The following is a 27,649-nucleotide window of genomic DNA, read 5'->3' as shown; positions in this document are numbered from 1 at the left end:
TGGAGTAATAATAATAATCTTTATTTATATAGGGATAATATAATTTGTTGCACTTTATTAATTGGGGAAAACCTTAACAAAAAGGTCATAACATCCAGTATTAAACCAATGAACATCTTGAACCATCGGTGTGAGGGCCCTGCTCGCAAGAGCTTGCAGACTATAAAGAAGTATACACATAGGATACTATACATACATAAAGCTGTGTGAGTGGATCACCAGCGTGTTTATGAATAAATCTGCATGGATGAATAATGCATGGATGTGGTGTGTGGGGGATGCAATGGGAAGAACGGTCACAGGTTTTCAAGGGAGAGTGTAGAGGCAGTGTAGATTAAGAAGAGTTTAGCTTAGGAAATATGGTAGGCCTCCATAAAAAGATGTGTTTCTAGGGCATGCTTAAAGCTGTCCTTTTAAAAAATAAAAGAACTTTGACTAAAAGGAAACCAATGTGGCTCGACAAGACGGTAAGGGGGCAATAAATGAAAAAAAGAAAGCGTTCAAACTACTAAAGCAAGAAGGCAGCGGAGAAGCACTAAAATCGTACTGGGAAAAAAACAAAATATGCAAAGATAGGATGAAAATTGCTAAGGAGGAGGCAGAAAGACTGATCGCCAAAGAGAGCAAAAACAATCTGAAACTATTTTTCAACTATATTAACAGCAAGAGGATTTGCACCGAGAGCACTGGCCCTTTAACAAATAATGCAGGAGAAATCTTTGAAGATGATGAAGGGAAGGCAAATCTATTGAATAGTTTCTTTTCATGTGTATTCTCAAACGAAAAGGAAATGCCTCATGAGATGCAGGGGAATAAAATAAACCCCTCACAAAATATCTCATACCTAACGCAGGAGGAAGTGCGGAACAGGTTAAAGAAGATTAAAATCGATAAATCGCTAGGCCCAGATGGAATACACCCAAGGGTACTAAGAAAGCTAAGTGATGAGATAGCTAGGCCGCTATATCTAATATTTCTGGATACTATCAAGACCGGGGTTGTACCATTGGATTGGCGCATTGCCAACGTGGTTCCAATTTACAAAAAGGGGACCAAAAGTGAGCCTGGAAACTACAGACTGGTAAGTGTCACTTCAATAACGGGAAAAATAGTCAAAGGGTTTCTGAGAGACGCCATTGAAGAATACCTCAAGGAGAACAAGGGAATAACTCCTCACCAGCATGGATTCATGAAGGGTCGATCATGTCAGACAAATCTGATTAGCTTCTACAATGAAGTAAGGTCTAGGCTGGACCTGGGAGAGTCTATTGATCTCGTATATCTGGACTTCTCTAAAGCATTTGACACTGTGTCGCATAATAGGCTAATATATAAAATGAGACAGCTCGGATTGGGTGAAAACGTGTGTATTTGCGTAAAGAATTGGCTCAATGATAGAAAGCAGAGGGTGGTACTAAATGGTTTGTACTCTGATTGGGCCACCCTTGCTAGCGGGGTATGACACAGGGTTCAGTATTAGGCCCCATTCTGTTTAATATATTTATTAACAACCTGATAGCGGGGCTGCACAGTAAAATATCAATATTTGCAGATGACACAAAATAATACAATATAATGAATGCAACGGAGGACAAGGTACGGCTACAAACAGACCTGGAAAAGCTGGGGGCTTGGGCAGAAAAATGGCAAATGAAGTTCAATGTTGAAAAATGAAAGGTTATGCACATGGGCAGCAAAAACGGATGTCACCAATATACACTAAATGGGGTACCGCTAGGGAAAAGTGATATGGAAAAAAACCTGGGGGTACTAGTGGACTGTAGACTAAACTGGAGTAACCAATGCCAGTCAGCTGCTGCAAAAGCTAATAAAGTCTTGGGGTGCATTAAAAGAGGTATAGGGGTGAAGGACGAGAACATTATCCTTCTACTATATAAGGCATTTATCAGGCCCCATATGGAATACTGCGCATAGTTCTGGTCACCGGTGCTCAGGAAAGATGTTACAGTACTGGAGGGGGTTCAAAGATGAGCAACTAAACTAATACATGGAATGAAGGGACTGGAATACCCAGAAAGACTATCCAAATTGGGATTATTTACTCTAGAAAAAAGACGGCTAAGGGGTGATCAAATAACTATGTATAAATACATGAGGGGACTATACAAGGATCTCTCCCATGATCTGTTTATACCCAGGACTGCGACGGTAACGAGAGGGCATCTGCTACGTTTAGAGGAAAGCAGGTTTCATCACCAACACAGAAAGGGGTTCTTTACTGTAAGAGCAGTTAGACTGTGGAACTCTCTGTCTGAGGATGTGGTGATGGCAAAATCCATAGAGGAGTTTAAAAGAGGACTTGATGTCTTTCTGGAGCGGAAGGATATTACAGGATATAAATCTTAGGTTAATTGTTAATCCGGGTATACAGGCAGGTAGCAACTATTAGGGGTTGATCCAGGGATTAGTCTAATTGCCATTAGGGAGTCGGGAAGGAATTTTTTCCCCAAAAGGGCTAATTGGCTTCTGCTCGTGGTTTTTTTTTTGCCTTCCTCTGGATCAACAAAACAGGAGGATAAACAGGCTGGACTAGATGGACATTGTCTTCATTCAACCTTACAAACTATGTTACTATGTTACTATGTTGGGAATTAACCTGATTGTCTGGGATAGTGCATTCCAGAAAACTGGTGCGGCTCGTGCAAAATCTTGGAGGCGGGAGTAGGAGGTTTGAATTAGAGAGAAATTTACTTTAAGTTCTTAGCAGAGTGGAGAGCATAGATAGGGGAAGTAGACCGAGATGAGGGAAGAGATTCAGAGTGATGCATCGGACTTTATGATATGTTGTATTTACTTTGCTCTGGCACAAAATAAAACTGACAGGTGCCAGATTTAAAGAGATCTGAAGTCTCGTGAGCTGTTTTGTACACCTGTGGTGCCCATTTCCTAACAGAGAGGTTGACGATCCAGAGGCGAAAGAACTCCACTTGCCACACCACATACAAATAAAGTTTTGTCATAAACCGTGGTAGATGTTGACCACTCAAACTCCTGGGAATGTAAAGTGAGGCTATGCAGACTGCCGCAGGATTAAGTTTACTACCATGGATGGAAATGTTAATTATCCGTACATACCATGCCTAAGCATAGTAAAGATACTGCTATGTGAAGGGTACCATTCTTAGGCTATAGAAGATTCCCTTACCATTGCGTATATAACTATGATGTCAGATACTGAAAGGCCATATGTCCTGTCACACATGGGGTCTATCAACAGGATATTTGCACCTCAGAAAAAAGGGCGCAAATACTCCGACTCACAATACAACTCAATGTATGAAGGCAGAGGAGCTATAATGCGTCTCCTGCTTTACAGATGACGAATGATTGTCCACCGGGCAGCTAGAGTTCTGTTGGCTTTCTATACTCTGCTCCCCTCCCTTGCCGCCTAAAAAGGCCTGGAAGCTGAGGGGAAGGGGCTCAATTTTCAGTGCTGTAAGCGAGACATGCATGGAGAGAAGGTTCCACCCCCTGCCTAGAGGTGAGGCCAGTAGCACTCATGGTTGGGAGCAAGGGCTAGGCTGGATACCTAGAGGATTCATGCAATTTTCACCCACACCCCATCCGTCAGGAGTTTTGCCTCCAGTTGTGGTATACCAGCCTAGAGCTGGAGGCTTGAGTTAAGCCTAGGCCAAAGGCGTCTCCATCTTCAAATAGCCACATGGGCAGAGGGAGACCCCTAGTTGCATCCTTTAGGGGTCTAGAGGCTAGGGGCTCGCTGGAGCATAACGTGGCCAGACTGAGAGGAGATGGTGAAGGAAAGTGCAGGGATGACGGGTAATTGCACTCCCTCCCTGCATACTAATGGGACCCCAGATATTGCCCCCTGCCCGCAAAGGTACATCATCACTGCACTGATGGGGGAGGGAGGAGCATGCCAGCAACTACAGTCATTGGAGCGGTGGTGGATAGATCTAAGAGGGAAGGTGAGAAGGGGAAGAGGAGTGGAGGGACGATGGTGCAATATTCACCTACTTCCATCTACTCACGTATCTTAATCCTCTTTCCTTCAGCTCTCTCTGCCACCAGCAATGTCACTGCTTCAGTGATGTTGCATTGAGAAGTCACTGTAATTGGGGGTAGGAGTCAGGCACACTCAGATGACCCTATTGCTGATTGGAAGCAGAGTCGTTAGTGATGTCTGGTCTACTTTACCTTCTGGGAGGAGGGGATAACAGTGTATCTGGCAGCACTGTTTGACCTCTCCCCACTTGTTAGCCAGTCCCTGATGCCCAGCTAGAAGAAGGGAGAAAAATAATGAAAAATAGAAATCCTGCAAAGCAGGAGGTCTGCCTCCTTCAGACACTAAGCTAAAACTGATTTATCCAATGGATAACAGTGATCACATAAAAGTAAACAAAAAGTGAAATAAAGCTAAAGTTTCAACTCCCCTCATGGATTGGATCAATGAGGGGTGCTAAAACCCACTCACCTCCGTCCTCCTTGATGTCCCACATGTTAAATGCTTGGCACATGCATAGAAGGCAGGGGAGCCTGGGAGAATTAAAATCTCCCTGCTCCCAGCTAGTACCATCAACTGCATTTGCACCAGAGACATGTTTTAGCCCACGTACCTGTTGAACTGTTCTGTTTGGATTTACAAGTAAAGTAACACTGCCGTCCATTCCTGACTTTGTTTCAAACTACCCCCTGTGTGTGTGGACTATTAATCCATCATCCGGATTCACCTCAGAGGAAGGAATGGTAGTGTCACCCATGACAACGAACTGCAAGTTAAAACCACACTGCGGTTTCCCGAGACCTCCCCTTAGTAGTAACTTGGACGATTCCTGTGTTACCTTTACAGGGGAGGAGATGGTAGAACTACCATGACAAGTTACAACCCTGCCATCTCCTCGGCTGTGGGCTCACTTCTTGCACACTGCATCAGTACTCTCCAATAAGTAACCTGAGATGAATCTATGGAGGCATTAGCTTGCACTGAATAGACTGGAACAGGGCAAATTATCACAAGATAAATTCTGTTCCTCCAGACTATTACATATGCAGTATATCCCTATCTAGGTCCATTTGCAGCTGTACATGTCCTTCTTTGTATTAATCACATTGTATGATTTTGTATCGTATGCAAAAATCGATATTTTACTGTGCAGTTCCTCTATCAGGTCATTGATAAATTTATTGAATAGAATGGGGCCTACTACTGAACTCTGTGGCACCCCACTAGCAACGGTGGCCCAATCAGAGTATGAACCATTTATTATCACTCTCTGCTTTCTATCACTGAGCCAGTTCTTTATCCAACTACACACAATTTTGCCCAGTCTGAGCTGTCTTATTTTATATACCAGCCTATTATTCAGCCAGGTGTCAAATGCTTTAGAAGGAATTAGATATGCAACATCAATAGAGTCTCCCTGGTCCAGCCTAGAACTTACTTCATTGTAGAAGCTGATCAAATTGGTCTGACATGATCAACCCCTCATGAACCCATGCTGATGAGGAGTTATGCAGTTGTTTTTCTTGAGGTGTTCCAGGATGGCATCTCTCAGAAACCCCTTGAATATTTTTCCAATTATTGAAGTGAGGCTTACCGGCCTGTAGTTACCAGGCTCTCTTCTTGACCCCTTTTTGTATAATGGAACCACATTAACAATACACCTATCGAGTGGTACAACCCAGGTCTCAATAGTGTCCCTAAATATAAGAAATAGCAGTCTGTCTATGACGTCACTTAGTTCCCTTAGAACCTTTGGGTGTATTCCATCTGGGCTTGACGATTTGTCGATTTTAATCTTTTTGAACCATCTCTTTCTTGTGAGGGGTACATTTTATCCTCCTGAATCTCATGTGAAATTTCTTTTACCTTCGTGAATACACTTGAGAAAAAAAACATTTAATAGATTTGCCTTTCCCCTTCATCTTCTATGATTTCTCCTGCATTATTTGTTAAAGGGCCAGTGCTTCCAGTCCAATCCTTTTACCATTTATATAATTGAAAAATACTTTGGGGTTATGTTTGCTCTGTTTGCAATCAGTCTTTCTGCCTCCTTTATTGCAGTTTTTATCTTTTCCTTACATCATTTGTTTTCTTCCTGTATGTTTTTAGCGGTTTCTCACTGTCTTCTTGTTTTAATAATTTTAGTTTTCTTTTCTGCTTATTGCCCCCCTTACCGTCTTGTTGAGCCACATTCTACTTATAGTTCTTTTATTCTTAAAGGGTATGAACTGCTCACATGAGGTATTTAGGATGTTTTTAAACTTCTCCAATTTGTCGTCTGTACTTTTATTTTTGAGGACGCAGTCCCAATTAATGTTACCGATAGTAGTTCTGATCAAATTTTGCTTTACTAAAGTTTTGTTTTTTTGTCGCTTCCTGATAAGACTTCCTATTGAATGACAGCTGGAAATTAACTATTAATAATAAATCCAGAGCGTCGCTCCCTCTAGCAGGCTCCCATACAAGTTGGGTAAGGTAGCTATTAGAGATGAGCGAGGGTACTCGCCAAGGCAAACTACTCAAGCGAGTAGTGCCTTATGCGAGTAACTGGTGGTTCGGGTACCGTCGGGGGGCGGCGACGGAGAGTGGGGAGGAACGGAGGGGGGAGATCTCACTCTCCCCCCCCCCCCCCGGCTCTCCCCCCTGCTCACTCCCGCAACTCACTGCACTCCACCGCCGGCACCTGAATCTTCTGAGATGAGCGGGTAGGTACTCGCGTAAGACACTACACTGCTCATCTCTAGTAGCTATGTTTATTTGTTCTCAATAACTTATCACCCTTGTGAGATTCACAGGTTTTGTTTTCCCATATCATATCTGGATAATTAAAGTATGACAAACCATCTAATAGAAGCCCATAGAGCAGTACTATGCTATCAGGAATATTTTCCCATTTAAACTGAGCCATTTGCCACTGCGCTTTCCCATCCTCGTGACCATTGTGTGTGTCAGTAGTACTCCACAAATTAGATACTTAACTTCAGTACTGTGGATAGGAGATGCGTTATTTTCATGGGACTGCTCCTGTAATGTTACCAAAACCCTTGTTTTCTGTTGCACAATGTAATAGTATAAATTCCCATTTATGTATGTATATATCTGAGCGCATCTATTCAAGAAGTAAAATAATGAATAAACTAATAGCCTCTGGTATATTTCATGACTGTCGTCAATACTGGTTGGTGTTACCTATATCTGTGGATGTGAATAAGTGTCCTTCTCACCTGTGATCACCTCATGACATCATTAGCCCTTGTTCATACATTCCTTGCTGAAGCAAGCGGAAGTAGCAACTATAATGGCTTTTACTCTGTGCCTGAAATATCCAAGATTTTTATTAAAGAAGGATTTAAAAAAATATAAATTTTATTAATTTTCACAGTGGAAATAAAGTACATTATAAACAAGCACAGAGATTCCGATACATACAGATGTGCATATCTGTCCACAATATTGACAAACATTGAATGAACATTTCCATTAATTAAAGAAGGATTAAAAACAATGCAAATGGATAGCAGACCCAGGTCCATGCATGTGCACTCACGAACCTGGGGTCTACTAGCCATTTTCATTGTTTTTAATCCAACTTGAATAAATATCTCAAATTTTATCCTGGAGTATCCAGTTTCTCACTTGTGTTAAAGGTATACTATTGGCATCTTACCGATATGCCAAAAGTCATGGGATAGGAACTATTATCATATAGGACACCCTCTATGATAATTGTTTGGATATTTGTTTGTGCATGATCTAGGGTGTGAATGGATTTATCCTCCACATACATGCTCCATTGAGCTCATGATGGGCACATGTGCAGGCCTTTCTATTCATAGGAACTCTCACAAGCGCTCCTCAAACTAATTCTGGAAAACTTGAGCCTCATGGCATGGTGCATTATCCTGCTAAAATATCCTATCATCTTGGGGCTACATGAAATCCATAAAGGACTGCAAATGGTCACCAAGCAGGGAAATGTAGCAGGCACTGTTCAATGATGTGTTTACATGGATCAGTGGACCCAACCCATGCCATGAGAACACACCGTACACCAGTATGCAACCACTTCTTGACAACTGGGGTCCATTGCTTCAAGGGGTCTGCACCACACACGAACCTGACCATTAGCCTGAAACAACTGGTAGGGAGGAAATGGTTGAGGAAGTACGGGTGGTTGGGACCTTAGGAGGCATTGATTATGCTATTCTTGAATTTTGGATAACAAGGGGTTGATAATGAAAAAACGTTATCATGCGCTCTTATTAGGAACACTGCAATATCTCCTTCAAATGAAGTAAGTCTTCAAAAAAGGGAAGAAGGTGGATCCAGGAAACTACAGGCCTTTGAGCCTGACTTCTATACTGAGTAAGGTGTTTGAGCAAATTACTAAACAGCGTATGTGCAAGTACTTGGATGAGAATGGAGTAATTAACCAGAGCCAGCATGGATTTGTAAAAAAAACAAGTCATGCCAGACAAATCTAATTTCCTTTATGACAGAATCACTGACTGGAAATGTGGTGGATATAGTAAATCTTGAATTTGGTGAAGCATTTGACAAAATGTGTCATATCATCCTTATTGATAAAAATGACCAAATAATAGGATTGACAAAGCAAATGTTAGGTGGATTTCCCACTGGCTGCGTGGTCATACTCAGAGAGTGGTCATAAATAGCTGCTCATTCAATTAGGTGAATGTGTCAAGTAGGGTACGACAAAGCTAGCTCTGTCCTGGGCCCAGTGTTGTTCAACCTTTTTATAAATTATCTGGAAGAGGAGATTGATGGGAAACTGATCAAATTTGCAGATGAAACAAAGCTGTGTTGGATAGAAGAGAGAGAGAGGGGATTCAAAAAGATCTAGAAAAGCAGGAACAGTGGGAAACGATTAAAAGAATGATATTTAATGAGTAGAAATGCAAGGTCCTACATCTAGGCAAAAAAAAAGAATAAAAGCACCTACAGAATGGGAGTTAACAGGGCCCCTCCATAATGTATGTATGCATTTGTCTTGTGTCTATGTGTTGTCAGTGTCTTATATGTTGCATGAATGTGATGTGTATTGCATAGCTGCAGCACTGAGTGGGTTAACTGTCTGGTATGTGAAGTGTCTGGAAAATGAATCTTGTTGTTTGTCATGTGATTGTGCTATGTATATGTGTTTGCAAGGTGTTTTGCAAGGAGTCTCTTCTAGTCTTGCAAGAGAGAGGAGTGTGTGGAGTTCTGCATGTGAATCACACAGACACCATCTGTTCTGTGTGGGCCGGAATGGAAGAGGCTGAGAGATATCCAACAGTCTTCCCTGGGCCTACTTTACCCGGGAGATGCCAGTGTTACCCCTAAAACACTGTGAGTGAAACAAGAGAGAGAAACCGCCAAGCAGCGCTGAGTGATTTCTGCTTCCAAATGTGAGTGTTGATAGGTAGAGAGCTAGAGTGAAGAAGAGTGACGGGAAACAGAATTCCACAGATAACTTTGGACTGTGGATTCTTCTGTGATCCTGTGATTTCCTCCCTTGTGTTATACACCATTCCCTGCTGCCGCGTGAATCTACTGTTTTTGGACTGTGAATAATTTCTCAAGAAAACGAGCACGGCAGACTGTTCCCGACTTTGCTCCTTAAACGTTTTCCTGTGTTTGGACCATTTATTTAATCATCTGGGTTCACCACGGAGGAAGGAACGGTGGTGTCACAAGTGACAGGACTCGTAAGATAATCTACTTTTGGTTTACCCCCGTGAAAGTTTCCCCAGCGGTAACTTAGATGGGCCCCATGCTACCCCCAGGGGAGGAGATGTTAGAGCCAATTGACAGGGACTAACTCTTCCCCGCTATCTTTTCGCCTGTGGGTCCACTCCTCGGATGCTGCAGGAGGAATTGAACTAAGCAGCACATGTGAAAAAGACTTGGGTATACTAATAGAGCATAGACTGAATATGAGTCAACAGCGTATTGCAGCAGCAAAAAAAAGGCAAACAAAATTCTGGGATGTATTAAGAGAAGCCTAAAGTCTAGATCATATGAGGTAATTATCCCCCTCTAGTCTTCCTTAGCAAGAACTTATTTGGAATACTGTGTCCAGTTGTGGGCACCCAGAATTAAAAGAAGACATAGACAAACAGATCAGAGAAGAGCTACCAGGATGATGAGTGGTCTGCAAATTGTCCTGTGAAGAACAGTTGTAGGATCCGGTAATGTTTAGCTTGCAAAAAAGAAGGCTAAGAGGAGACTTAATAGCAGTCTACAAATATCTGAAGAGCTGTCACAGTGCAGAGGGATCAGCCCTATTCTCATTTGCACAAGGGATGAAACGGAAAGGGAGGAGACACAGATTAGATATTAGAAAAAACTTTTTGATAGTGATGGTGATCAAGGTGGTGAGTTCTCCTTCAATGGAAGTCTTCAAACAGAGGCTGGTCAGACATCTGTCTGGGATGATTTAGTGATCCTTCATTGAGCAGGGGGTCGGACCCAATGTCCCTGGAGGTCCCTTCCAACTCTACCATTCCATGATTCTATGACTCATTGGGCCATGATATGTTGCCAGTCTTCTAGGGTTCAGTTAGCAACTTAACAAGCCCAGGTGCGGTGTTGTGCCCAGTGTTGTGTTAACAGAGGCACTCTGGTGCGTCTTCTACTCCACTATTTCATGGAAGCTAAAGAACACAACACTGACCCCCCAGTCAGTGGATGAAATTTAACAAAAAGAAACTGATTTGTCAACATATTTTGAAGTCTCATTATTCTGTTATCAGTGGAGCTGAGTGAGAGATTTTGTTTGAGGGAGGGATGAGTTGAGGTTTCCATTGATACCATTTTTGGGTAGATGCAACTTTTTGATCACACAGTTTTCCATATTTAGGAAGCAAAGTGACTAAAAAACAGCTATTCTGGTATTGTTTTCCTGTTTTTTTGTTTTTCGCTTCTATGGTATTCACTATGTGGAACAAATAGCCTAAAACGGTTAATGTTTAGGTCATTACAGATCCAGAGTCCAATTCTGTACTTTTTTTATTGTATGTTTTAATTTTTTCCACTAATAAACAACTTGATAATGTAAAATAGACTTTTTTCATCTTGATTTTTTTCCTAAAATCTTTCTGTCTTTGCCACTAATAAAGATTATGGTATAAATTGGAGTTGAATGTTTTTCTATTTAGTGCCCACTTTCTTTTTGAAGTGGCTGCGTAGTCCAGGGTTTTAAGCCCCATTTAGACACGATTATTGCTGAAAATATGCTCAAAAGACAACTTTTGAGCTCTAATTGTTGCATGTAAATGTGCCCATCTTTCAGTTTTCTGTTGGACGATGGATTTCAGTTTGGCTTGAAATCCGTAGTTCAGCAGAACAGCTGATAAGACGGACCGCACGCTGTGCTCTGCTGGTGAGTGCTGATAACAGCTGATTACATTGTCTCAACTGTTCTCAGCTGTCAGCCCTGCAGAACAAAGAGAATTTATTCAGAGAACAGTGTGCGGTCCCCTAAATAAATTCAACTCCCAGTGGCACACACGCTACTAATGGGCACTAATAGGCATTAGTACCAATTAGTAGATTATGCAAAATGATCAATCAAAAGCCATCTTTTGAGCGATCATCGTTGTGTCTAAATGCACCTTCACAAAGCAGGCACTTCAGCACATGGCACAAGCTGCTGGATCTTGGAAATATTGTTTGCATGTAAACGCAGTATTTTAACTAAGGGTGAATGCAGACAGGCGGAAATTCCGCAGCGATATTTTCCGCAGAATTTCCACCCGTGCACTCTGGCATAGTATTGCATACATGCACACAATCCTGCAATCCTATGCGGGCAGCCGCAATCTGACCTTGTGAAAAGTCGCGTGGTAAACAAATTGCGGCATGCCCTATTTCTGTGTGAGCCTCGCAGAGGCCTGCACAGAAACATCACTGGTGACGCGCTGGCTCTGCTCTCTTATGTGCGCTATGCGCCAGCCGCACATAGTAGTGCAGAGACAAGACGGCAGGAGGAGGTGAGCCACGGATCACTGCAGGAGCACGGGTCGCATCCCGCTGTGGGAGTTCTCGCAGCAGGATCTGACCCAGCCGTCTGCATTCAGCAGCGAAAGACAAACCAATAATGAAAATATATAGCTGAGTTGCTTATTTTTAAACTTGTATAAGTACGTATGTGCAAAAAAATGAATCTCAGAAAACCTCTTTAATGTATTTTAACATCAAATGTAGAGATATTGAAGTCCGATTATGGAACAAAGATTAAAAAGTAAAAAAATATTAAAGAGAAAAGGAAAATAAAAATGTTAAAACTTCACCTTTCCCACTTCATTATGTACAAAAATAATATATATTTATAAATATATATCATTACAAATCTTGTGATGCCGAGTTTGTAATAACACACAAAGAAAAGTTAGTACATTATTTTGCCCGCACAAAAAACATGGCAAAAATAGCTAATTTTGTAAATCTCGCCTCAGAATAAATTAAATAGAAAGTGATCAAAAAGCCATATGGGTCACCAAATGGTACGGACAAAAATTAGAATTTGTCTTGCAAAAATTAAAAGCCTCAAACTGCACAGCTGAGCAAAGAAAAATAAATGTGGGGGGTCTATGAATGCGATTATACAAAAAAACATTTTTAAAAAAGGGTGAAAAAAGCAGTAAAATATTTTTTAAACTACATAAGTTTCATATTGATGGAATCGTACTGACCAGCAGAATTAATTTTACATATTGTTGATACTGCATGGTGAACACCGTAAGACAAAAAAGGGTCCTGAAAATAGAACAAATGAGGACTAGAGCTCATCCCGCAAGGAAACAAGCCTCATAGAGCTCCTCGAATGTAAAAACAAATCATTCATAAAGAAAAGTGTTTTCAGTTTACAAAAATAGCAAATTAAAAAAAACTGTATAAACTTCGTATCACCAGAAGCATGCTGACCCAAAGAATAATGTCATCCCATTATTTATTCTGCATGCTGAATGCCGAGAAAAGGAAATTAAAGAAACAATAGTGATTTTTTTTCTCTCAAACTCACCCCCAACATATTATATCTACCCCAATATGATGTAATAAAAAATACAACTTATCCCGCAAAAAATGAGCCCTAGTAATGGCTCTAGGAATGTCACAATGAAAAAAACTGACATATCAGATCGTCCTTGGGACATAAAATGGGCCCGTGACTAAGGGGTTAAGTTACCAGACAGCCATGGTGGGCGTCTCATGGGTTCTGCACCGATACGCTGGAAGAACTTACACTATAATACATGTGAATGGGGTTTTAGAGCCGCACTCAGATATTGTACAGAAATAAAACAACACAAATTTCAGGGTATTGGGGATTTTGTCTGCGGATTTTAATATTTGACTGCAATGAATAGCGCCGCACGCAGCAATATTATGCCACCAAACAATGGAAACATTGCAGAAACCTAAAGGGCCGCCATTATAAAACAATGGTGTCTTACAGTCACTATAAATGAATGCCATGATGGTAAAGACAGCCTAAGCAGTACATGTATCAGTGCTGTATACGCAGTATGCCATGATCTGTATGGCATCACTACCATGATGATGTCACAATCCAGACAGCGGTTAACATTCTAGCAGCCGCTTGGCTGGCCAGACATTGTGGACGGTGGGACGCAGTGGCATCCTGGTGACACTGTGCTCGCACTTTTCACATTTCCTACATAGGATTGATAACTTTTATCGAGAGAAAAACTCATCTGGTGAAAAAAACCTTTATTGAGAGAAAAGCTCATCAGGTAAGAACTTTTATTATTAAGTACCTGAAGCAAAAGCTGGAGTAATTGCCAATAGTCCAAAATATGGGGTGCTGGCAAATGCATTATTTAGGGGGTGGGAATGTACAAGTCAATGTTATAATTGTATCCCCTCCTATAAGGTAACACTATGGTGTCCGTGTAATGAGATAGTTGATGTTATTTAATTCCTCTGTCAGTGGTTGTAATATGATAGCAGATTGCCGTATATAATTCACCTCATATTATTAGGTAGCTCAGTGACTGGATGTGTACAGATGTAGCAAAGTTCAACTTGACACTTAGGCCGGGTTCACATGGTCATATTTGCATTATGTATAATGCGCGCAAAACCAGCGCACATGACACGCAGTGAATAGAACCCAGTGATTACAACGGGTTTGTCCCCATATGCGTATTTTGTACGGGCATGTTGGTAGCACAAACAAATATGTGACATGTCCTATTTTCTGCACAGTGCAAGAGCATAAATGCGCCAGACATATGCAGGAAACCTGCAAGTTTGCAGCACATATGCACAAAATCCATATTATGGAGCGACCTCGGCTTCCGATCGTGCGTCATATTGACCCAACACCCAGAGGACATAAATGTCCATCCTGGGGCGTGAAGGGGATAAGGAGCACTTTGGCTCCTAGGGCTGATACTGGGGGCTACTAGATGTGCCCAGGGGCCTGTGTTCAGTAAATGATCCACTTTCTTTACTTTCCAGAGCTTTCTTTACCTCCGCTCCCCCTTTGGGGGCGAGGGGACGGATTGTCCTCCTCCATTTTGGAAGAGAGAAAGTGCCTGACCTGCATACTGAGGTAAGACCACCATCATCATGTATACAATCTGCACTGTTTGCTGGGAAAAATTCACATTTTTTCTGTCTTGTAATTGATATCAGTTCCTGAGTGGGCAAGTAATGGTCTCATTTGCTGCAACATCAACATTTGGCCGGGACCAGATTTCAGCTCTGTTTTCGGCCATAATACATGGGTCAGGAAGGGTATATTTTAGTGAAAAAACTTATAAGGCCACGTGTGCTCCTCTGGGAATTTTGCAAATATGGGAGATGGAACAATACCTCTGCATCGCCCCCTATTGGAAGGCACCATTCCTGCAAGTCAATGTAGACTTTTTAGACAAGCCTTATAATAATGACTAGGAATTGTTAACTAAGCCAGAATACCATACACAGACAGCTGCTTCTGGGTTTTTGACCTACTGTACACTAATGAGGGGCAAAAACCATGAAACAGCTGTCTGGATGATGGTGAAATCACTGAAGAGTACAAGAGGGTCCAAGACGCCTTTTTTGAGCAATACAATATTAGGTGTTATAGCCACTAATTACTCCAGAAGGGTCATGATCCGGGGATTATTCCGATTGCCAGGCTGGGCTCAGCAAGTGATTTTTTCCCCTTTAATGGGGAAAATTGGCTTTTACCTCATTTTTTTTGCCCTTCTCTGGATCAACATTAGAAGTGTAATGTTTGGTCAATGTATAGGTGTTATTTGTGCACCAGCCTGTATGCTATAGTTAATTAGGCACTGAATAATATGGTTATATGGACATATGTATAGGCTTATAACTCAGGACAGGCATTATTGCCTCATTAAAACTCTATGTTTTTTGGGACTAACATGCAAAGAAATCTTTTCTTCTTTAGCAGAAACATGCCTGTCAAGGACGGCACAAGAGGTGGGCAGCCCAGTCTGCCACACTACCCCCATAGGCTGCGAGTGGGGGAATATTATATCGGAAAAACCATAAACCAAGGTTCCTTCGGGAAAGTAGTTGAAGGCCTGCACTATCCAACCGGCCACAAGGTACAGTTTTTATTTCTATCTATTATAAGAAGACTATTGTATCATCATTTATTACCTTACAATCAACGACACAGACCAATACCCACACGGGTATAGCAGAGCTGAATTGTTTTAATGCAGAAGAGCTGTTAATCATGCGCCAGTGTGCCAACATGTGCCATCATATTGCTAGATGGTATCTCTGAGGTTCATAGGACGGCATGTAAACCCTCAGTTATCTGAGTGATCAAGGTGAAGAACTGAATGGCTATAATGATGAATTCACCTCTGCTATATCCTAGTATAGTTAATATATAAAGTTTGGGTTCATTTCCGCTTGCTAACTGCACATCATGTATCCTGTCTGTAATATAGGTCGCAGTAAAAATCATTAATAAGGCCAAATCCCTGAAGACCCCGACTGCCATAAAGAACCTGCAGCGGGAGATCAAGATCCAGAAAATGATTCAGCACACAAACATCGTGCCTTTATATGAAGCTTATGAGACCGGCAGTTCATATTATCTGGTAATGGAGCTCTGCGAGGGCGGTGACCTCCTTGATAAGTTATCTGAAAAAAATAAAATTGAAGAACGGGAAGCCAAAAGTTACATCAGGCAAATTGTCACCGCCGTAGAGCATCTCCACAAAAAGGGGATTGTGCACAGGTAAAACATCTTTATGCACTGTATATTACATACATTCACATTCTATATACATTGTATTACTTATTGTGCTCTGATACTGAATTCTACGATTCTAGCTTTACATTTCTGGAGGCTTCAGAGCTGAAATCTCCTGTCCTTTTTTACTAAGGCAATGTTCTTTCAAAGCTTCCTCCAGTGATTGACATTTTTGAAAGTGGCGTTATTGCAATGATCTGGTCTATGAAGCATAACCGCCTCACTGCGTTATATAGGGACTCAGCTAAGCTGTTATGGAGGAGTCCGCCAGCAAGATTCTTGTCGGTTTCCAACATAAACCAGCAAAACTGTGACTGCGGCTCTGGGTTGTAAAATTCAGGACTAGAGCCGGATACATAATGCAATGCAGTTACTTCATGGCGAATTGAAAATGCCATACATATAATAAAGTAGGGGCTTCTCCACACGACCGTATTTGCACAGCAAAAAGCATAGAATAGAACCAATTGATATCAATAGGTTTGCGTTTTGCACGCCCGTTAAAAAGTAGGACCTGCTCTATTTTCCTGTATTCTGCACAACAAAGATCCAATAGCGGCCTACGTCAGGTGTGCAAATACGAAAGGGGAAGTGTGAAACACCGCGTAAAAGGAAAAGAACACATCTGGACCTCATTGGGCTAATTAGCCTTTTAATCCATGGAAAGGGTGTGTCGTGTGTGAAATGGCCCTGCATGCCCAAAAAGTTCAGCACTCTGCGCAGACACACCTCGTTCATGCGCTGCAGCGAGCAGTTTTTGCAAACACTCATGTGCAGCCGCCCTAAAGATCATTTCCATTACCTTGTACTTAGCTTGTAATTTATTATTACTGAACTGATTTACGATTTCCTTTGTTATTCATAGAGACATCAAATTGGAAAATATCTTGCTGGATGAGGATAATCAAATCAAACTTGTGGGTAAGTAACTTTCCTGCTGATGCCCCGCACAGCGCCTTCCATGAATGCTTCAGTGAAGACTCCTAGGCATAGAAAGAGCAGAATTGTAGATAAATTAGATACAATTCCTTCTAGATTTGTGTAGGATGTGAATCTATATAGAATTAGGAATCACTTCTTATGAATATTTATTTATAATTTACAGATTTTGGCCTAAGCAACACCATCAGCTATTATGGCTTATGCCCCCAGCCTCTTAGAACCCAGTGCGGGACAAGAGCTTATGCGGCCCCAGAACTACTTATGGGCAAACCGTACGATGCGAAAGTTGACGTCTGGTCAATGTAAGTAGACTTAGCTGGTTTTATAAGGACTCCTCAGGCCCCGCAGGCTTCTCCCTGCCCAGTTCGCCTAGACGGACATGTCTCTTTCTATGCACAAACAGGGAGAGACCTGGCAGAGTAGATGATCCGGGCAAGAAGAAGCCAGTACCGTCCTTCGGCAGCAGAAAACTGATGATGGATTCTATTAAAAGCTTCCATTTAGCCCAATTGTACAAGTACAACAATATGGATAATTTCTAACTTACCTCTTTGATTTGTATTCTCTATTTCAGTGGAGTCACCGTCTACGCAATGCTGACTGGCCAGTTCCCTTATAATTCAGAGCTAAACATCGGAAATAACTTTGTCAACCAACTGAAAGACAGGCAAATAGTATTCCCAACAGAACTGTCTAAAGGTAACATTCAGTGTATGACAGGGGGCTGTTACCATCAAACATGCGACATAAAGCATTGCCTTCAGAACTTGTCTCTGTAGTGTCTAGAATAGAGATGAGTGAGTATACTCGCTAAAGGCAATTGTTCGAGTGAGCATTGCTTTTAGCGAGTATCTCCCCAGCTCGAGACAGAAGGTTCGGGTGCCGGCGCGGGGGAGCGGTGAGTGGCGGCTGTCAGCAGGAGGAAGCAGGGGGGAGAGAGGGAGAGAGAAATCTCCCCTCCTTTCCACCCCGCTCTCCCCCGCAGCTCCGTGCCCGCTGCCGCCACCCGAACCTTCCGTCTCGAGCGGGGGAGATACTCGCTAAAGGCAATGCTCGCTCATCTATAGTCTAGAACAAGAATATATACTCAGATTTATTTTGTAAATGTAATTTTAAATCAGGAGCTGTAAACTTTATAAGGAAACTCCTGCAGCCAGACCCGCGAAAAAGACCTACTCTGAAGACACTCCTCAAAGACAAATGGCTGAATGACAAGCGTTCCATCTAAATAAAGGTAATCATTTGTTCCTGTTGTTTTTATATCTTTATCATATTTTGCAGCTATACAGATATCGTCATCGCTCAAATCTCTCCCTTTCTCTTTTCTCCACGGCAGCGTATTTCTGCCAAGTTTTCCCGACTGGCCGATATATGCGACCATCTGATGCACTGAATCCCAATGCATCAGTTCAGATGGATGATTCTCCTGTCTGTAAAAAAGGCCGGCCACAAAAAATTGAGCATATAGTGTGCATTCTGGCCGGCTATTTTTACACCGGTCAAAAACGACAGTTCTGGAACTATCTTCCAGCCGGAATAAGGCAGCCAGTCCCTCAGACTTCTATGGGAGCTGCCGAAAAAAGGGAGGTGGGAGGGACTTTATCAGAGGCTCTGCTAAACTCCCTCCCTCTTCTCTCCCCCTCTCCTCCCCTTGCCGGCTTCCAGCAAGGGGAGGGGGCAGGAAATTAGCACACTAGCGCCCGCCCCCTCCTGCCTTCTACCTTGCTGACAGCCAGAGAGGGGTGGAGAGGGAGCAGGAGTTTAATATACTTGTACAAACTTGAACTTGTAGTTTGCTGTTTTCAGTTGGATGAAGACTGATAAAACTTTAAAAATCTTTTAGCAAAACCAAATCTACTTATGTGCCACATGATTTATTGTGAAGAGCTCTGAATTCACATGGGCGAGAGCGTGTTCCACCCAACATTCTCGGACAGAAGTCGCATCGCACAACACACGGACTCCCCGTTGTCTGTGTGCCGAGCAGGAGACGCACATCTGCATGAGAATAGAACATGCTGTGATTTTTCCGTCTTACAGCATCGCTGCCAGAGAAAAGTCTCCAATGTAAATATACCCATCAGAAATAACGGGCTGTATTTTCGAGGATATTTTGTGCGTTTTACAATGCACAAAACTCGCACGATTTTCTCCCTCTGAGAGTACCTTCACACGGGTATCTCTTTTATAAGGGTGGCTTATTATAATGTTATCGTGATGATATAACAGATGGCTTTGTTACTTGCATCTACTCAGGTATTCTTATGTTTCATTGTTCTTCTAGGGTCCAGTCTACACCTGAAACTGGCCTGATGATCCCAAGAGGAAAACATAGTCATCTTGAAAAAGATGAAAACAGCGGAACATTTCGTTCTACTTCCTAACTTCCCTTTACCCTTTCTTTACCCTTTCCCCTTTCTTCCTACCCTTTCCCCCTTTTACCATTGATATATTAATAATTAAAAAAATTGAAAAATTAAAAAAGAGTTCCTCTACTTAAAACAAATCCTTAGTTTGTGTTTCTTCCAATTCTTCTGTTCTCTGTCTGATGAGTTTAGGGCGTCTTTACAAAGGACAACTGTCTTTCAAATAATATCTCAAAACAGAAAATGTAAGCAATCATTGCGCCGTATAAATAAGGCCACCAGCAGGATGATGAGATAGAATTTGTTCACTGGTCACTTGGTTTCAGCTCACCTAAAAATAGTCCCTGATTGGTTGCTTATCATCTGGTATAAGCGGTTAATCATTCGTCTTCCAACAACGAGCCAATAATTTTGCAGAGAGACGCGCTTCAGCACCCGCAAAATGAACAAATCAAGAACATTTGTTCTGTGTAAAAGCGCAAAAACAATAGTTATTCTTATGCTAAAACCATACACAAGTGACTGTTTCCAGCTGCTATTAGAATGACAGTTGGCCCATGTAAAGGCACCCTTGGAGTACAATCATTAGCAAGTTGCAAAGCAGGGTAGGGTGATAGATATGGAGAAGATATAGGGTGGTGCAGCGCTGTGGAGAGTTTTATGGATGAGAGCAAGGAGTTTATATTGTAACCTACAGTGGATGGCAACCAGAACAATGACTGGTACAGGGTGGAGGCATCAATACAGTGCTGGCACAGGGTGAAGCACATTATATGGGTCTTGTTATTAAAAAAGAAAAAAAAACTTGTCTATTCCTCCGCAGGCCATCTTCTTACAGCATCTTCTACAGTCCCTGGGTCACCTCACTGCAAACCATCCAGATCCTCTTCATCTTGTTATGATGTGTCCTTTGCCAGCATTCTTCTTCCTGCTGGGCAATGTTCGCTACTTCAGTAGTGACGTAACGTTAACTGCCTAGCAGGGAATGCCGAGCTATTGCAGAGACTGTGCATGCTCTCTGTTTCTCTGCAAAAGTATAGAAACTTGCGCGACAAGACAGCGAAGAATCGGTTAGACTAGTAGAGAGAAGGCAGCACTCAAGCTTGATAAAGACCATTCAAGTTGGTCAAAACGTGGCTTAGTGGACCGAATAAAAATACATCTGCACATATGATTTTCTACCAAGAAGTTTCCTGAGTACTGCATGCTCTCTACTTGTCTTGATGATTACTGGTTAATTCTTTGGAGTCGGAGTCTGGACAACAAGCGTGCACCTTTCCAGCTTCCCCACTGACTGTGGATCGATGGGAAACTGCAAGAGCCAAGAAAAGATCAGTGAGGAGAAGATGTGGTAAGTAGGCTGCCTGGGGAGGAATAGGTAAGCATTGTTTTTTTTTTCTAGTGACAGAACCCCTTTAACTAAATATTCACCGTGCTGAGAGAAAAAGAAAACACCCATTTACATGCAATATTATCGCTCAAAATTTGTTCAAACAACTGAAAATGAGTGATAATCGCTACATGTAAATACTGCCATCATGCACTTTTTGTCTAAACAATGATTATAAGGTGAGAGAGAAAAAGAATCTCTCAACAGACTGCATGCTGTGTTCTCCACAGGAGCCAGAGATTACATTGTATTCTACTGGCAGCCCTGATGAGAGCAGTACAGCTGTGTGCACAGCTGGGTGTGTGAGTAATCACATGCTGGGCTTTGCAAACAGCTCCTGGAGGCCCCTTTACCTGCAAATCAAGATTATAAAGTGTTAATGGACATTAGTGTCCATTAACACTCTATGCATAAAGATCGCTAAAAATTTCAAACGTTTGAAAAATTATCTTTCCGTGTAAATGGCCCTTAAGCGAGCCTCTGTGACTTCTGCAAGAGCTAATTGGCAAAAAGAGTTTCAATTAAAGGGGTTCTGTCATTAAAAAGAAAAAATTCAGTACTTACCTATTCGTTCCCTGTCAGTATACTTACCAGATCTTCACCTCCCTGATCTTCTCCTGTCTCCTGCAGTACAGGGGAGTCACCTCCCCTCCAGCTGGCTGATTCCTCTACTTCCTGTGTCAAAGCATACATTCACAGGCAGTCTCCTTCCTGACAGCCAATGTACACTACGTCACAGTTCACAGGCCAGCAGGGGAAATGCCGAGCTTCTGCAAAGACTACTCATGCATGTAATCTCGGCAATAGATTGGGCTTCCTTCCTAGTCAGTGAAGGCTATGTCATGGTCATGTGACCTTCACTGAAGAATGTGAGCAATGCCGGCTTCATAACAAACCGGCACGGCAGGAGGAGACGTGACCCTGGTGACTGCAGAAGATGAGCAAGGAGAAGATGCTGTAAGAAGACCGCCTGTGGAGGAATAGGTGAGTATAGGATTTATTTATTTTTTTATGAGAAAACCCCTTTAAGGAAATGAGATGGAAGCGTGGGTTAAACAGGTGCCTTGCCCATTAATTAAAAGCACACAAAGTCTTTTCAAGAAAGACTGGTTCATGCAAACAACTTTCAGAAGACCTCACAATGCATAATACAGAGACACATAAGGTTGGAAAAAGCTACAGAAATTGCAAAGTATCTTGGTGTACATCAATCCATGGTTAGAGAAATTATCTACAAATGAAGAAAATTCATATCAGCCAGCATAAAAAAATGTGACTTCAATGACAGCAATGGAGCATTTTGGATTTGTTGCAGATTTGATGTAAATTCGATGTCAAATCCGCTGCAAATATCTGCAGTGTGAATATAATGTTAGGGGTGGGTGTCCTGTTAAGATTTCTCCAAGAGCACAATGGGTAATCCTAAAAGTGGTGACAAAGAAGCCAAGAGTAACAGCAAAAGGCCTAGAGAAGATTCCAGAAAATGCTAAATAAACTCTGTCCATGTGTCCACTAATAGAAAACCAAGTGAACACAAATGGTATTCATGGAAGGACACCATGAGGGAAGCCACTGTTATCCAAAAAAACATTGTTACTCATCTAGCTTTCCTGAGACACCTGGATGCTCCACAATGGTTCTGGGAAAATGTTCTATGGAAAGAGAAGACAAAACTGGAACTTTGTAGCACAAATACACAATGCAATGTCTTGAGGAGAAAGAACCCTCACACCGACCCCAGAACCTCATCCTAGCTGAACCTCATAAGGCTTAAACAGCCATTAAATTCAAGAGTGTGTGTGAATGGGCCTTGTGTGCACAAAAATTACAGTAATATGTGCAGAAGCGCAAGCAACACACTGATTATGATCCTACTCAAACCTCGTTCATGTACAATTACGCAGCACAAACGTTCGTGTGATGCCGCCATTACTGAGAGAATCTGGGCTGGGAAGTCATATAGGGGTCTGTTCTGGGGTTTGCATTTCTTCAGGGGGTTTGGTCCCTAAATACCATTTACCATGTACCGTTCCTCCGTTGTGCATGGGAAGGATGATTTGTGTTTAACTAAGCTATAATTAACTAAGCTATTAATATGAGCAAAATGACAACCATTTTAGAGCTGTCAATGTCAGTATTTGGAATGATATAGAATTTTATAACAGACTTCATGTATCAAAAGAGCTTAGATAAAGAGAAGTGACTATGCAGGCTGTGATGACCAAAGTTCTGATTTTGTATCTGGTACTATGGAAATAAGTTGCGAGATCTGATTGTGTAGTGGCAAAGAATTAATAGGACCCCTATAAAATGTCTGCTGTATATTGTCTGTATTGTCTTGTACATTGTCTTGGAATGGGAAATGAATCAGCAGAATGTGTATTACAGTTTGCAGGAATGAAAAGGTTAGTGTCTGCAAATGAGCTGTCTCTGTCTGCAAATGTATCATTTTATGTTGTGAGTTTGGAAGTCAGGTGACCATGCTTCATATATGTGATTGCAAAGATGATGTGCAAGTCAGTCAGTGTTTTGGCCAGGAGCGGAGTCATACACATAACTGAGACTGTGGGCCCGATATTCATCCTGTGATTTCCTCCCTGTTGCACCATAAACTGCATCTGCACCAGTGACTTGTTTTGACCTATCTACCTGCTGAACTGTTCTGTTTGGATTTACAGGTAAAGTAACACTGCCATCCTTTCTTGGCTTTGTTTCAAACGACCCTCTGTGTGTGTGGACTATTATTCCATCATCCGGATTCACCGCAGAGGAAGGAACGGTGGCGTCACCTGTGGCAACAAACTGTAGGTTAAAACCGCGGTTTCCCGTGACCTCCCCCTAGTAGTAACTTGGACAGGTCCCATGCTACCCTTACAGGGAAGGAAATGGTAGAACTAACGTGATAAGTGACAACTGTGTCCCCCTCACTTCTAGGTAGCTCACTGCACTTGCTTTGGACACCCTGAACGCTTTTTACAAGACCTCTTGTATCTCAATTGGTTTAGTTGTCTTTGTACAAGAGCGCCCTATAGAAACATATAGCTGCTGCACACTACTTATGCTCTTACCCAAACTACATCCGTGTTTCTAAAGACCCATTAACATTGGACAACTGTCAGCTACATGTTCTGCAGGAGCGGGTGACGTCACCGCTAGTTGTTCGCACTCCTGCAGAACGTTTAGACAGGTAGATCATCATTGAGAATCGCTCACTTGTTGGTAACTCCTTGCTCAGTGCTTCCCATTCTATGTGACACATTGAGCGGGGAGCGTTTAGACGCGGCGATAAGTGAACGAAACAGCGAGGATTTTTATGCTGGCTGAAAGTGAGAAACAAACGAATAGTAAATGATGGTTTGCATTTAGATACAATTTGATTAAATGAAATTTGCATGATAATTGTCCCATGTAAATGGGGCATAAGTGACTGTGTAAGGGGGTACGGTTTAATTTAATTGTTGTATTGTTGATATTTTTGGGGGGTCAATGCAAGCGGGTTACCCTCCAGGTGGGAGATGGTAGTGCCACCGTGACGAGGCCCTAACCTAAACCCCGCTGTCTCCTAGGCCAAGACGCGCTCCTCGGACGCTGCAAAAACTCTGATCGCTATGGTAATGCATTGCAGTACTTCTGACTGGAGCTCCTTCACATAAGAGGACAGCGGGAAATAGATTTTATCACTAGGTAATTAAGGAATTGCTGTGCATGCAATTTCTTTCTGTAAAAGCATGTGCCCTATTCTTTTGCCTAATTTAGCAGAATTGTCGCTGTAACCCCTTAATAACCGCCCTTACATCTTTTGATGGCAGCTGCATCAGAAGCTTGGCTGGGCTCTTGTGCCAGGGGGAGCGGGTGCTTGGATAACAGCCTGGTACTTGTAACACCGAGTATCGAAGAAACCTCCGATTTCAGGTGTTTAACCCCCTCACACGTCATGGTCAGTGTGATTGCGGCATTTAAAAGGTTCCCTCTGTCACTCATCAGACCACCCTGATGTGATCGTGAGGTCCTGATGGGTTGGTTGAATACAGCCTCTGGGTCTGCCAGCTACGGTGGCCTATGAAGTTTAGTCTCTTGGCTGAGCTTCATACTGTGTTTCCCCGATAGTAAAAATATAAGCCCTCCCCCAAAAATAAGCCCTAGCAAAACTACATTGAAAAACTGTGTTTGGATCCTTCGTGCTGGGCTGTGGTTCTACTGCAGGCTTCCGTGTACTCCTGAACGCCTACAAAGTATTCTCTTTCTGGTAGCGGGGATGGAATACCCCGCCTTCAGCAAGCGATTGCTCTGATTGGTTCATCGAGCGCCATGTCAGCCAATCAGAACCGGCGCTCAATGAACCAATCACAGCCATTCAATTATGTCATTCAATGGTTAATCGAGTGCCAGCTCTGATTAACATACACTCATTGTAAAAAAACACACACCTAGAAGGAGTTGTCAGAATCGAATGTAACTTTCTCTGTGTGATTGTAATATCGATATAAGTAAGTGATTACAATATCAGAGCAAAGGGATAACTTATTATGGAATCCGAACATTTGAAGGGAGTCTCTAGTACCCCGTTGTACCACCTCTAGCTTGGATGCAAGATGTGATATGGGTGGGCATGTAGGCTCTAGTACCCTGTTGGGCCATCTCTAGCTTGGATGCAAGATGTGATATGGGCAGGCATGTAGGCTGCAGTACCATGTTGTAGTGTCTCTAGTTTGGATGCAAGATGTGATACGGGTGGGCATGGAGGCTCTAGTAACCTGTGGGGCTGCCTCTAGCTTGGATGCAAGATGTGATACAGGAGGGCATGGAGGCTCTAGTACCCTGTTGAGCCGCCTTTAGCTTGGATACAAGATGTGATATAGGCGGCCATGGTGGCTCTCGTACCCTATTGTACTGCTTCTAGCTTGGATGTAAGATGTGATACAGGAGGGCATGGAGGCATACAGGTTCTGTATGGTATCCTGTGGTAAATCACTCCACTTTTGCTGTATGACTGATAGAGAGTAGGAGAGGAGAGAGAGAGTGTTGCCTGGAGCAGAATCTCACAGATAACTGAGACTGTGGATTGATTGGATTACCTCAAGAGTCCTCCTTGTCACATCACCTTCTGAAAATGTAAAGTATTCTTCTTCTGGATTGTCACTGTTGTTGTTGGAACTTTGTTGGACTTAAGTAAACAGGCATTACAGACTGTCCCCATTTTCCTCAGAAAGTTATCCATGTGCATGGACTACTTTATTTCCGTCTCAAGGTTCACCACACAGGGAGGAACGGTGGCATCATGAGTAAGAAGAACTGTAAGGTAACCCTAGTTACCCTTTCCCTTTAACCTCAGTTAGAAGTCTTTTAGAAATGAATGTACGGTACGTGTTTTTGCAATGTATACAGAGAATGTGAAATTAATTTTTTTTTCCAGTCTCCAAGACTGCCCTAGGGGGATTTTCACACAGGATGGAAATGCTGCAGAATTTCCAGATGGAAAATCTGCAGCATTTACACTACAAGCCATGTAGATGAGATTTAAGAAACCTAAAAATGCTAATGTAAACCCAGCATTAGTGAGTTATGTATACACGGTGAACACAATACATTAGGTTTCCCATTGAGTGCATCCAGTCAATGGGGTTATATGTCTTTTAGGCTCATTCACACTTTTTATCAGTGAAGGTTTTCATCTCGGCTCTGAATTCACTCACCGATCAGCCTGATGTTAAAGCCGTTCTGAAGCGGCTCTGTGATCTGTATGCTTTACATGGAATAGTCACAAGTGCTGGTGACTTCTTACAACATGGGTACCTATCAGGGAAACAGCTGGACGTGGTCACTACAGCTTACCTGAGCCTCCTGGCTGAGCTCTGGTGGGTAACCATGAGGTTTGGTGCAGGTTGGCACCTGAAGTGCAGTGACTAGAGTTGCATCCTATTGATATTAATAGACTGAAATTTAGGAGAAACTTAAATTTACTCAACTCTAAAACATTTTCTTTTTCTATTTGTAGGAAAGATGCAGTTCTACTGGTTGATGCTTTTGATTTCACAGATGAACAGTTGTTATCGGCTCTTGGGATGTATGATGGGAATGTGTATCATAGCCTGCTGGAATGGGCTCAAAAAAACCCTGAGAACAAGAAGGTGAAATCTGAGCGAGATGACTAGTCACATTCCAGACCTAGTTTCTTTTAAAGAGGTTGTACCAGAATCACAAGTTCCACAGGATAGAGGATAACTTGCTTATTGGTCAGCGTCTCACTGCTGAAAAGTAACCAATCAGCTTGCTTCTATGATTTAGTAGAGATCATCTAAAAATGAAAGATGAAGAAAGCATATTAGAAAAAAGTTAAATGAACCCATCAAGTTGTGTACAGTAATGTCCAACTCTTCCTGTCACTGTCACTTAAAGAAGGATGGGGAACATTGTTCTCAAGGGTGATAAGCCCAATGAGAATACATGCATGCTTAACTCGTGTGGGGAAGTCAGGGTTAATAGGTGTTGACTAAAGATGAGCGAGTATACTCGCTAAAGGCAATTGCTCGAGCGAGCATTGCCTTTAGCGAGTATCTCACCGCTCGAGACGGAAGGTTCAGGTGCCGGCGCGAAGGAGCGGTCAGCAGGAGGGAGCGGGGGGGGGGGGGGGGAGAGGGAGAGAGAGATCTCCTCTCCGTTCCGCCCCGCTCTCCCCCACAGTTCCCTGCCCGCTGACGGCACCCGAACCTTCCGTC

The 27,649-nt window shown here is 42.4% G+C and overlaps 1 protein-coding gene across 1 annotated transcript in view; it reads left to right on the top strand.

Moving 5' to 3' along the window:
* The window catches only part of LOC136593668 (hormonally up-regulated neu tumor-associated kinase-like), a 36,266-nt gene extending 9,181 nt beyond the window's left edge, over positions 1-27,085 (top strand). Inside the window, exons 3-10 of the mRNA XM_066588657.1 lie at positions 13,670-13,740; positions 15,928-16,220; positions 17,101-17,156; positions 17,341-17,479; positions 17,581-17,694; positions 17,752-17,876; positions 26,593-26,788; positions 26,929-27,085. Coding sequence (XP_066444754.1) covers positions 13,670-13,740; positions 15,928-16,220; positions 17,101-17,156; positions 17,341-17,479; positions 17,581-17,694; positions 17,752-17,876; positions 26,593-26,788; positions 26,929-27,085 — 1,151 coding nt within the window. The remainder of the gene's footprint in view (positions 1-13,669; positions 13,741-15,927; positions 16,221-17,100; positions 17,157-17,340; positions 17,480-17,580; positions 17,695-17,751; positions 17,877-26,592; positions 26,789-26,928) is intronic.
* Positions 27,086-27,649: the final 564 nt, after the last annotated feature.

This window comes from Eleutherodactylus coqui, unplaced genomic scaffold (assembly GCF_035609145.1).
Source record: "Eleutherodactylus coqui strain aEleCoq1 unplaced genomic scaffold, aEleCoq1.hap1 HAP1_SCAFFOLD_34, whole genome shotgun sequence".
Lineage (NCBI taxonomy): Eukaryota > Metazoa > Chordata > Amphibia > Anura > Eleutherodactylidae > Eleutherodactylus > Eleutherodactylus coqui.
The sequence above is the reverse complement of the archived record's forward strand: the minus strand, read 5'-3'. Positions and strand labels throughout refer to the sequence as shown.